At 46.8% G+C, this 12796-nt stretch overlaps 1 protein-coding gene across 3 annotated transcripts in view; it reads left to right on the top strand.

Annotated features, from left to right (window-relative positions):
* The window catches only part of MYO18B (myosin XVIIIB), a 188217-nt gene that overhangs the window by 128213 nt on the left and 47208 nt on the right, over positions 1 to 12796 (top strand). For all 3 annotated transcript variants that reach the window (XM_034790788.1, XM_034790789.1, XM_034790790.1), the window contains exon 37: positions 2286 to 2471. In XM_034790788.1, coding sequence (XP_034646679.1) covers positions 2286 to 2471 — 186 coding nt within the window. The remainder of the gene's footprint in view (positions 1 to 2285; positions 2472 to 12796) is intronic.

The raw sequence follows: 12796 nt of genomic DNA, 5'->3' as shown, positions 1-12796 counted from the left end.
CCTGAATCATGGGTGCTCCAAGGCAATGCAGCTACTTCTGGTGTGGAGGGAAGAGACCAAGTGGCTCACAGCGTAGTGCAAAACAGTAGGACAAGAGGCTCTGGAAACCAGAGCAGACTCCTAGCCTTATGAAAATTGCCCTGGGATCTTTCCTACCCAGAGCAGAGAGCAGCTCGTGTGATCACATCTGTAATGCCCCCAAAGCATGGAACTCTTTGCATTGCCCTTGGACGGGTGAGAGGCCGAGTCAGCTTAAGCCTTCTCTTCTGGCATCTGGGGCTCTGACCAGTCTGTGTATTTCATACCAGGGAGGTTAATTATTCCTGCTTTATTTTATTGCTGTATTTACTGCCAGCCAGCAGCGTGCTCAGTGCTAGACAAGCATGGAAGGAGATACGGCCCCTGCCTCAAGGCGTATAGCAATATATTTATTTACGACTCAGCACATTGATCAAAGTGCCTTTCAGTCAGTGTCACAGGGCTGCGTGGCATAGTCCAAAATCCAGCCCATTAAAATCAGCCCAGGCATGGTAGGTACATCAGTGTACACATCGAACAACCTAAGCGCTTCAACCCTGGCCTATAGTCGTTCATGCTCATTTCCGTTCATGTCATGAGATAAAATATAAATACCCATCCCCACCCCCACTTACATGTGAGTAATAGAGGGGAGGCCAAGAACATGGAGTGGGGTCACTTCACAATGATGGCGACATAGACAGCCCTGAGCTGCTGGGCCCGGCCCCGCAGGAGAGCTGTCTCTAAAGGAAAGGCATTTCAGAGTTACCCAGGCTGCACTAGTGGCTCTTGATTTCCCTCATGCTGTTTAACCCTTTGTGTCTGTGACCCCCAAAGCTCATTCTCTGGCAGCCTCCTGTGAGGTCATTGCCATTCTGTGGGTGTCCTGGGTGCGGCTCACTTCCCATCACCTCCTCTTTGATCCCATCCGTCCTCTGACACCTCAGCTGAGATACAGACACCAAGAGGCCTTGGGAAATGACAGGCCACTTCCGTATCGGAGCCTCTCTACTCACATTGCCGCAAGCCTGGCTTTCATCCTTCCTTCAGTTCCTGCCTATCTAATCCGGAGTAGCAGAGCCCAGCCGCTGCTCTGTGGTGAGATGGAGCTAGGACAGGCTCTGTGAGCTGGACTCCACTGAGAGTTCCTGGAGTGACTCTGCAGAGATCAGGCCTTCCATCATTGTGCATTTGCCAGTTCTGCTGCGCAGTGCCAGCTTTCAGTTAGACCTGTCGAGGATGCTGTGATTGATCCTGGAGCTGAAGGCTGGGAGTGCTAATGTGAGCTGTTGTTTTAAATGAAGGATAGCTGAAAGATCAAAATATTTGTACAGTACCATGTGTTTGTCTCAGTCTGGTGAGTTCTAATGTGTCTGCTTTAAACATGGGGAAAGGGAAATATACCAGCAGGATGGGAAAGGAGAGAGGAAATGTAATGCAATGCGGCGCTTGCCTCACAAATTGTTTCCCTGCTCTAGGCGATGGGTAATGAATGATGGGGACACAGAAGGGCCACTGTGTGCCGCTACTGCATTGTGATTGGAGCACTGCCGAAGCTCTCAGGGGCCTTAAAACTGAGCCCAATAAGTGCAATGGGCTAGACCAGGGGTAGGCACCCTATGGCACGCGTGCCGAAGGTGGCACGCCAGCTGATTTTCAGTGGCACTCACACTGCCCGGGTCCTGGCCACCGGTCCAGGGGGCTCTGCATTTTAATTTAATTTTAAATGAAGCTTCTTAAACATTTTAAAAACCTTATTTACTTTAGATACAACAATAGTTTAGTTATATATTATAAACTTCTAGAAAGAGACAGTCTAAAAACGTTAAACTGTATTACTGGCATGCGAAACCTTAAATCAGAGTGAACAAATGAAGACTCGGCACACCACTTCTGAAAGGTTGCCGACCTCTGGGCTATACAATGAAATTAAAGAGCCATCATTTTAAAGCCAACCAAAGGAAACAGTGCTTTGTGGAGTTCACAGTCAGCCTGTATGGAATTCATTGCATCACAGGATCACTAGACAAACACAAGCTGCTTAATATCAGGACCATTATGAGCATTTGTGGCAATGTTTGATACAATAATAAGTATATATAAACTTCATGCTTCAAGGCATCAGCTGACCTTCTGTAGGGGTCAGGAAGGGAGAGCATTCCTACAAGTACATCACTATAAAAGAGTAAAGAATGGGGAAAAAACTCTTTGTAATCTTTTACTTCAGAAAACCCCTTTGCCTTTTGTTCCCCTCCCTATCACTCCAGATGCTTGTCCTTCGGTTGCGAGACAGTGTAATAAAGATGGGTGAGGAGCTGGAGAAGGCCTCAGAGTCGGAGGCTCGAGAGAAGGAGAACACCAAGTATTACCAGATGCGTATGGAGGAGATGAAAGCAGATATGAATGAGCTGGTGCAGAGAGAACTGGAAGCCAGTCACAGGCGTATGGAGCTGGTAAGGAGAGGAGTGGGCTATCATATAAGAGAAGGTATTTCCTTGTGTCAGATGCCAATGGACTCTCCTAGGCTGGGGTGCTGGGAAGGGCGCATTGTGGCATCAGTACCTCTTTATGCCTCATGGATATGACCCGTTTTTTTTCAGATAATCAAGTCTGGTTACCACTTGCCCAGCTCTGCATTGTTCTGAGATCTCCATCACTCGGGTGCTTAGATACTTGACTGGATTTATTCTGGAGCTGTGTTGCCTTTTAGTGGTTAGAACATAATTGCCAGATGCGTGGACAGTCTGGTGCATGGGAAGCAGAGACATGCATGAGCTGCCACGGCAGATGCAGGTTTAATTCATCCTGCCCTATGTCTTGGGGCCTTCTAGATATAAACCAATTTCTATCCAGCAGCCTTTCACGTGGGTGTTCTCTGCTGTGCTATGAAATCTCATAGTTGGCGCATATCATAACAATATACACCGGGGGATGCTGTGATGCTGGAAAATAAAATATGTCCTGAGTTGTGCTAACTAATTGGCCTAGCCTAGCCAGTCTGCTCTCAGTCCCAGCATGCTGGGAGGGTCCTGTAGAGTTTGCAATGCCCATTGCTGTCTGTCGCACACCATTTTTTCTTTGGAAGCCTCCCAATAACCTGCAGATTGGCCCAAGGGTCCCAGCACAACAGGTAATTTTCTGCTTGATGTTCTATGTGCTCGATATTTCGAGATAGGTCTCACCAATTTATTGTTAGAGTTGGCCCTCAAGCAGGGTAAGTAATGTTTTACGGGCCACTTCCTCCCACTGCTTGTCCTGGATTTCTCTAATGTCAGCCACGTCAGGTTTGGTTTTGACAAGCGGAGCGCTGCGAGCAATCAGCGCAGCTCTCTGGTGGTGCGGTATATCGCTTTCCCTCCCCTCTCATGCCCAAATCATTTAACTGAGCCTGGTATTCTGGCGCTCTAGCATCCCACTCTTCACGTAGCCTTGGCCAGTGCAGCTAGGCAGTCCCTGTAGTGATTGGCTTTATCAAATAAAGGAATTGCTTTGCTTCCTCAGCTCCAACAAATACTGAGAACTTTAGCCAGACCAGTGCTGGTTGGGAATTTTCCAACAACACGGAGTTTTTTCAGACAATGCCGATTTGTCAAACCCAAAACGTTTTGTGGAAATGTCCAGTTTTGATGAACTTTCATTGACTGGCAGGCAGGATTCCAGGTGGGCTACCAGGTTCTGCAGCTCCAGAGCATCCCTGCTGTGAGACTGGGGCCTGCTGGCCTGAGAGTCTGCAAGTCCTGGGATAGTCTGCGTGGCGGAGCTGCCCTGAGGCCATGGGCTCTGGGAGCCCCGGCATCTGCTGACTGAAATTGATAATGATTCTTGTCTGTTTCCCGGCTGGCAGTGGTGAAACTGATCAGAATCCGGACGATCTCCATCAGCAGCTGCTGGGGCCCCAGGAACACATTTTGTTTCAGAAACACTGTGTATTCCAAAATGAAAAGTTTTCAGAATTTCCAGTTCACAGGACATTTTTAAAAAATGTGGTTTATTGGACGAGGACTGAGAAATGGGAGGAGCAGCCTTAGGCCAGCACGTGTGTAGTCCTGAGTGCAGTGCCCTCGGCCATCCACCAGGCAAAGGAGCTGGGCGTAGTTGTGTTTCTGCCCTTACCCTGGAGATCCTGAACGTTCGTGTGTTTGCAGTATCATAGAGGATGTTTTCCTGTGTTAATTTTCAAGGGAAGGGGTGGATTTGGGGGATGTTACTTCACGGGTGATTATTATTGATGTAATATTTTATGACAGGCTTTCGGTAATAGGGTGTGACTTGTTGCGTGGTGTGACTTGTTGCGTGGCGTTCCCTTCTCCTCCATGCGAGGGGAGGATGCGCTCTCGTCTCATCTCTTCTCCCATTCATAATTGTGCACCCCACTTACTCTCCTGTTCCTCACTGCATAGCACCCCTGGCAACCAGAGCAATTGCTTACATAGAAGAGTAGAGCTCCATTCGTCACTCTGCCAGCATGTGTTCAGTTGTAACATGGGGTTACAGTATGGAAAAGGTTGCAAACCACTGATCCAGAATGATCAATAGTAAACTCTTCTATTCACCCAGCCCTATCCCTCCTTCCCCATCTCATGATGTTGAACAGAGGCACAACTAGGAGCCATCCACAATGGCCAGTGTGTCTTGGTGCATTGAGAGAGGAAGGGAGAAATTTGAATGGAAAGAGACTTAACTCATGTCACAAGTTTCCCTTTTGCATCCATTCATCTGAACTGTACAGCCCGCAAAAGAGAGGACTTTCTCCATCCAAGTAGCACATTAATCAGTTGTGATGAACAATTTACCTGCTCTAAATGTACAAAACCCAGGAAAAGGTGTTTTAGTCTGAGTGATTTTTGTTGCGGGGGGCTGAAACGCACCTTGTCTTAGGTATGTTTGTATGCAAATTTTATAAGGATGGCCAGAAAATTCTGTCTAGAAAGGACCCACTCTCCCCCAGGAATGAAAGGAAATCTATCAAATGTTCCGATCAATTCCTTAATTCCATCTGAACCAGCTCTAGGCTGCACTCACAATTAAAGAGCATTGGATACTTGGCTAATTCCAAGAATGTGTATTTGCCATTTTTGCAGACTCTAGTGGTTTAACTAATTCAGAAGGGCATTCGGTAGAAATGCATCATTTTTGAAACCTTGGAAGTTGTTTTTTAGAAGAGTGCACAGGTTTTGTTAATTGCATTTGGAAAATATAAGCGTAAACATAAACAAAGAATTTTTGAATGCTTCATTGAGACATGTATGGGGCTGATGTAACACAACATCTGATACTTCAATTTCTAGGGCTAGGGTTTTGAAAAACCTAAGGCATCGGCGAGAATCCTAGTTTATGCCTCTACCTGAGGCAACTCAAAAACCCCGTAAAAATAACAGAGCCATAAGCAAAGGCTAAAGACATGTAGGTTGATTTAAATTTACCCAGATACCAAGATATCTGCGTTTGTCTGACCTCTGCTGCCCAAATGCGTGAGCCTAGTGGAAAGCAGTTAAGGAACACTGCTGTGCTAGGAGGTAAGGCCCTTCAGAAAACATTCGGGCACATCCAATGCCCATTGCCCAGGCTTGTGAGAAGAGCCACAAAAAAATCTCTTCATCCAGTGGAGGTGGGGATGGACCATTGTGTGTGGAGGGGTTGGATGAAGACCTTCTAGTGAGTTATGTTGGAATCCAGTGAGTATTTTGAGCAATCACTGAGCAGCAGAGTCTAGTATTCCCTGAAAGTGAAGGCATTCCTTAGGACTGTGTGTACTTTTAATAATGTTTAAATATAAATAAATAAATTAAATTAATGGAGATATCCCATCTCCTAGAACTGGAAGGGACCTTGAAAGGTCATCGAGTCCAGCCCCCTGCCTTCACTAGCAGGACCAAGTACTGATTTTGCCCCAGATCCCTCAGTGGCCCCCTCAAGGATTGAGCTCACAACCCTGGGTTTAGCAGGCCAATGCTCAAACCACTGAGCTATCCCTCCCCCCAATGTTTAAAAAAAACCAAACATTGCAGGAGAGCTGTGATCTCAGTGCCCAGCCATGCTTGTCAACTGGTGGTGAGAACATAAATAGTTAATAAACAACCACTTATGGCTCTGCTCCTGTTAAATCCAACGTAAATTATAAATACTGCATGAATTATTCACTTAACAGTACTTCAGCTCTAGTCTGCACCTACCAAAATAAATAAATAAATAAATAAATGAAATAAACACAATTCTTCCTTTGTCCTCTGTGGGGTTTGGCCCCTCATTCCACTAAGTGAATTGGAGAAATGGATGGAAGAGACTTATTTATTGTACAGGTGGATTTTCAAAATTCAGTGTTCCTTCTAAGAGTGCTAAGAATTGCATTTGCAATGCTCAGATATGTGTGAATATATAAAATGCCAATAGGTCACGTCTAGCAGTGGTGAAGCCATATGAAAATTTACGTCTAAAGGGAAATTGTTTTCCACCATTCCACTAACTTAAACCAGTGGCAAACTTGCCCAAACTCACTGTTTCCTCATGGAGATTTTTTGTAAAAGGTCTGCACAGTGGAACAAAAATAATGCTCTGTGCACAGGAGTGCGGGCTGGGAACGTGCTGCTTTATTCCAACCACATCATAAAAAAACAAAATAAAATTGAATGTGCTGGGGGCGTGGGAGGGGGGATGGCTCCCACTGACAAAGAGGAAGTAGGGAGGCGTGGAACATCAATCCGTCCCCTATTACTCTGGGTAATCCAGTTATCCCTATGGTGACCACTTTAGTACAGAGTTCAGGTTGGTGTCAGTGCCCTCAGTACTGACTTGTGCTTAGTGGAGATACTACCTTGGCATCTGAGCTGGGCAGAAGGGCTGGAATTTCAGTCTGAATCCACAGGCTCTTGGTGAGTGACTCAAACCTGGACATTTGGGGGATAGGAGCATCCATTATTCCATTATCCATTGTGGAAAATTCCGACAAGGCGCAAGGACTCGTTGGCCCCAAGGCAAAGGGCCAGGAGCCATAACATTGGCTTTGCTTTGTTAATCCTCCACACGAGAGGGCCTTATTTACCAGAGCCGGCTCTGACGTTAGTTTTTGGTGCTTGCTTCCTTGTGGAGTGAGTGGCGTGTGCTCAGGGGCATCTTGCTCTCCTCTTCTGTTGTGTGTGGAAACCGTATCTGCCCAGAAGCTATGTCTCCTCCTCCTGAAAGATGTGGCTCTGCAGGACGTGCTCAGGGCTGCTGGCTGCTTCGCTTCTCTTCTCTCCGGCGCAGTGCTGAGCGCCCAGAGGTTAAAAGCTTTAGTCCCAGCCACCTGTTCTCTGTGCTACAGCGGGAACTGAAATCCTCGTCTCTTTTTTGACATGACCCTGAGTTAGCCGACTATTTCGAATAAACCCCTGGGAGCTTAAAAGCAAAACCAGCTCTCTTCTAATCTTATGTGCACACTCGTTCATTATGGGCTTGATAGGGGAATTACAGGGTGAAATTCTTTGGCCTGTGTTATACAGGAGAGGTCAGACTAGATAATCATAAGGGTTCCTTCGGGCCTTAAATGTTACGGGGCAGATCTTCAGCTGGGTTAAACTGTCATAGCTGCAATTGAGGCCCCAATAGAGCTGTGACCGTTTACATCAGCTGAGGACCTGCCCCTGTACATCTGTTAGTTATTGCAGGCTACCAGGCGCATGCTGGTCAGGTTACACGGCTGGGCTGTTATATAGGGGTATGCACGAGTAGGGGTAGGCTGTAAGCTTGTCACGGGCCTTGGAGAGTCCGTGAGGATTTTTAGGAGGCCTATTCCCAGCTACCCCGCTCTGGAGGGGGGCAAGGGGGACCAGGACTGCCCAAGCATTCCAGGAGCAGCTGCAGGTGTCAGTAGCCATCTTTGAAAAGGCAGGGTCCTCGGCAATTGCTGCGGGGAGTCCCCATTGCGTGCCTTGTCCTGGACCGGCAGTTTTCAGTGCTAGCTTGTGCAGTTCTGGCAGGGCATTCCCCTTTGCAACTGCAGATTTCCTGGCACAGAGATGGCTAAATGCATGATATAGATTCCGATAACTTATAGGTTTCCTAGATCTGCATTTTAATTATTCATACTGTCACTACAAATATCAAAGTTAATACAAAGTAAATTTAAAGCACTTGTTGAAAGCACACCAGAGTGGCTATCTTGCAGTAGAGGTACCTGTTGTGCTTAACATTGTTACTTACTGAACTATCTACAGCTGTTTGTATTTTAAGAGAGGGAAAAAAACTCCCTGAGGGCTGGGATTACAGCTTGAAGTGCAAAGAGGTCAACAGCACCAGTGGGAGTTTTCCACACATTAAAATGCCCTCAAAGTCCATGCAGTGTAATGAAATTCTCTAGCGGAACAATCAGTAGTCCTACAACATGCCTAACTGACATAACTAGGGCCCTACCAAATTCATGGTCCATTTTGGTCAATTTCATGGTCATAGGATTTTTAAAATCATAAATTTCATGATTTCAGCTATTTAAATATGAAATGTCAGGGTGTTGTAATTGTAGGGGTCCTGATCCAAAAAGGAGTTGTGGGGGAGTCGCAAGAGTATTGTGCGGGGGGGAGGTTGTGGTACTGCTACCCTTATTTCTGCACTGCTCCTGGCGGTGGTGCTGCCTTCAGAGCTGGGCAGCTGGAGAGTGGCGGCTGCTGGCCGGGAGCCCAGCTCTGAAGGCAGAGCTGCCGCAGCGCAGAAGTAAGGGGGGCATGGTATGGTATTGCCACCTTTACTTCTGTGCTGCTAACTGCAGAGTTGGGCGCCCAGACAAGAGATGCCACTCTCCAGCCGCCTAGTCTGAAGGCAGCGCAGAAGTAAGGGTGGCAATACCGCGACACCCCTAAAATAATACTGTGACTCCGCTTTTGGGTCAGGACCCCCAATTTGAGAAACGCTGGTCTCCCCCATGAAATCTGGATAGTATAGGGTAAAAGCACACAAAAGACCAGATTTCACGGTCTGTGACGCGTTTTTCATGGCCATGAATTTGGTAGGCATAACAGACATAATAGGTCACACGTTCTTTCCCCAGGCTGGGCTTTCTCCAGCATTTATGGTGCCCCTGCAGAGAGAGGCTCCACTCACCGTGGTCCTGCCTCTTCACAGAAGCGTGGGGGTACCCCTACGCTTGGGAGGGGTGGCAATGAGAGAGGGAGCACCCTTTTCACAGTTCATGCAAGACAATGTCTCTGTAACCTGACATGTGTTTGGCAGCTAAGGGTAATGGTGCAATCAGACAGAAGCATCCTGGAAGTGTTTGTGTAACTGTAGCATCTGTGAAGTTCAGTGGAAAGCCTCCAGTTCTTCACAGCTGAGAGTCAGGCCTAAGCAGGACCATTCTGCACATGCTGGATGTGTTGCTAACACGGCCCATGGGAATAAGGTAAGCTGTGATCTGCAGGAGAACTAGTCTGACCTGCACATCACAGGCCACTGAATCCCACCTACCCCCTTGTATTGAAGCCAATAACCTGAATTAGACTAGAGTATCACAGCCCTTAGGAGACTGCACTATTGTGTGCCTCAGGCAGACAATATTATCAGTGCCTGAGGCCCCTGCAATGGCAGGGAACTGCTTTGGTGAGGTGTACCCAGATGATCTCAGCAGTGCTAGCAATCTCCTGCCCTGCTTCATCATCCCAGGCCCAGACTTCCATGGAGCACACGCAGAGGGGCCTCAAAGGGGAGCCTGGGATAGGGGTCAGGGATGGTGCTGAGTGATGGCAAGCTTCCCATTCTCCCTGGGTAAGGGATATCTTGGGCCACGATCAGGGAATCAAGGAGAATGACAGCTGGCGAGAGTGTTCTCCAAGACTCCGTGTGTGCTGTGGCAGGAGAATGACTTGCTAAGTTAGAACCCTCTAGACCTGCACTCAGGCTAAAGCTTCCAGGTTGTAATTCTGATTCCTGGTGTAATAATTAGATCTCAGCCTCTGGACCTGGTTAACAATGTCAGTCACTGTCCAGCCTTCCCCTGGCTTTCAACAAGTTCAGCAGCACACAGGTGGCCAGATTCTGATCTCAGTTAATGTGATTCCGAGATGCAGCCGCTCCCACTTCATACCAGTGTGGCAGAGAGGAGAATCTGACCTTTATCTTAAAACCAAGCATGTACAAGTTTACTTTAACGTTTCTAAATGTTTCTTCTATTAATAGATGTGAAACTTTGAGCACTGTTAACTATTTTAAGTGAGATCTCAAGTATTTCTTCAAAAAATCCCATCTGGAAGATATTTTAGGCTACAGTCACAGTGTAAATAACACCTTTTATGGTTCTCATGACAGAAGATAGCCTTCCTAATTACAGTAGTGTTATCAGCGTGCTATCCAGAACGGCTTAGCACATTATAGCCTTGGTGTTTACAAACTGTTTTCATTTGCAAGACTTAATGGTTTCTCAGTCTTTGCTGGGAGCTTGATAGAAGAAACACAGGTATTTATACTCTTAGGAGGTGTATGGACTGCTGCTGGATTCTCAAAGGGGTTGCACTATAAAGCAAATTAAAGGATATCAACCGAATTTTAACAAAATGCTTTGAACAGCCGATGACCAACTTACAGCCCCCATCCCTGAACATTCCCGGCACAGGTCTTTTGGAGTTGTGCCTTTCCCTAAAAGCTAATGACTTTGCTTGATATCATCTGTGGTTAAATTTAGCTAAAGTCAATCTCTCTAAGCCCCACTTTGAGATGAGAGAGCATGATACGAAAAGCTTTCATTGGGCAATCTACCTTAGCATAATTAGATCCAGCGCATATAAGACATACAGTTTTGTTTCGTCATTGGGAAAAAAAAATTCTATAGCAATTAATCGGCACTTGCAGTTGCTAGTACCAATTACAAATAAAGCCTGTGTTTGAAAGATTAGAAACAGATACTAATCTCGTCTCGCCTGAGAGTTAGACTGGAAATTTCATCACTTCAAACTTGCTGAAAACCTCAAAGTTAATTACTTAATTAAAAATAATAATGATTGATGAATGCTGCAGGTGTACGTTAAATTATTCAAATAGCGCCGATCCAAACATCTTTAATTAGATTACACTTCACTTAAAGGTGGATGGGAAATTTGACAACGTTTATGTTGCGACAGCAGAATACACACAAAAACAACAGAGAGACATGAAGGAGCTGTAATGAATTTTCCAAGTCTTCTGACCACAAATCCATTATAGACTAAGTCACACTAAATTCTTTCACTTTGGCTAATCTCTGCTTTGCCTTATCTTGAAATGCTTTTGAGGCCAATTAAACACCATTTGAGCTGTAAGAAAGAAAGGCTTGTAAATCCCTTTTCAGAGCCTTGGTGCTGGCTTAGGCTGACGAGGCAGCAAGTGGGATGGCCAGGTAGGATGTTGTTCTTAGCCATTGCCTGGGTGGTTATTTCCATGCAGGAGACTGGAAACTCTGTGGGCTGGATTGTCCCGTTTGGAACACTCAGTGGCCTTAAATCAGCCAGAGACTCCCAGTGGATAAGTGCCCCTGTGTAGGGAGAATCTGCAGTGGTGTGGAGCAGACATAGTCTGGTGTAAGAGTGGCTGTGTCATGGACGCGGGGGTGTGTGTGTGTGTATGTGTGTGTGTGTGTGTGTGTGTGTGTGTAGGACAGTTTGGGGATGCTAACACTGAGCCCCACTCCACCTATCTTCCCCCGGCAGAAGGGACCTGCTGTCAGCAGCCTGTCTCAGAGAGGACCCCTCCGGCTGGCCCGGGTGGCTCTGAATAAGGAGGCTGGAACCTGCTCCCATTTTTCACTGCACTCGAGCCCAGCTCTGACCTGGCAGAGAACTGGGGCATGGGAGTCAGCACTTGCAGCTTCCCTTCGATCGTCTCCTTGGGCTGCTGCCCTCACACCCTGCCCGAGGGGGCCTGGCCAACATTAACTTCCTGGGATTGCCACCAATGTCAGCGTGAGCTCCTTCTCTGGGTGTCGGCAGGCTGAATCTATGGAGAGCGGCTGCCTCTCTGGCCCCAACTCCTACCTCCTATCCCCAGGCCCAGGAGGTTTCCAAGCCCTTCCAGCCGGTCTCTGCCTGGATCCATCAGATTTTCATCTCTTCTTTCCACAGAGGCAGAGGGCAGGATCTGTCCGCCTGATACAAACATTCCTGAATTTGGGGTCTGGCAGGTTGAGCCACAGTCAGCATGGCTCAAATCTAAACATGAGCCAACACCACGGGTGGTTCTCACCACAGAAAAACCATCTTGCTGTCTAGCAACAACTTTACGCAAGGCTTGAGCTTGACAGGATGGTAGGCCCAGCCTTCCCACTCCCACTTCCAAGGGGGGCTTTCTGTGCCAAGAGGATGCTATCTCACATTCAGGTCTTGAAGACCACAGTGCATGGGTGTTACTCAGTCTAAGACAAGCGAAGGAAATGCAGAGTAGGCTTGTGATTTGGATTTTCTCCTGCATGTCTGTCAAAACTACCGTCAGGTGTCAGTAAATAAATATCTTACTAGTTCCCCGATGCCTTGACAGAGCCATGCAACTCCATTTGCAGGCTCAGCAGAATTCTGTCATTCCCTATTTATGGTTCCATCCATTTTTAAAGGAATGTGTTTTGTATGAGTTTTGCCTCAATAGTGTTTTCTTTCTGTGATTATTCCAGCTGTTGATAAATTGTATAGTCAATTGTTTGACCACACTTTGGGCCATTATGAAATATACTCTAGCCCAAATAACCAGTGTCAATAAGGTTTATTAATATGGTACAGGAAAAAGACTTCGTACGAGTCTACGAAGAGCAATCCTGTGGAGTGATGGTGCATTCACCTTTCATAGAAGGTGT

Source organism: Trachemys scripta, chromosome 15 (genome assembly GCF_013100865.1).
Source record: "Trachemys scripta elegans isolate TJP31775 chromosome 15, CAS_Tse_1.0, whole genome shotgun sequence".
Classification (NCBI taxonomy): domain Eukaryota; kingdom Metazoa; phylum Chordata; order Testudines; family Emydidae; genus Trachemys; species Trachemys scripta.
The sequence above is the reverse complement of the archived record's forward strand: the minus strand, read 5'-3'. Positions and strand labels throughout refer to the sequence as shown.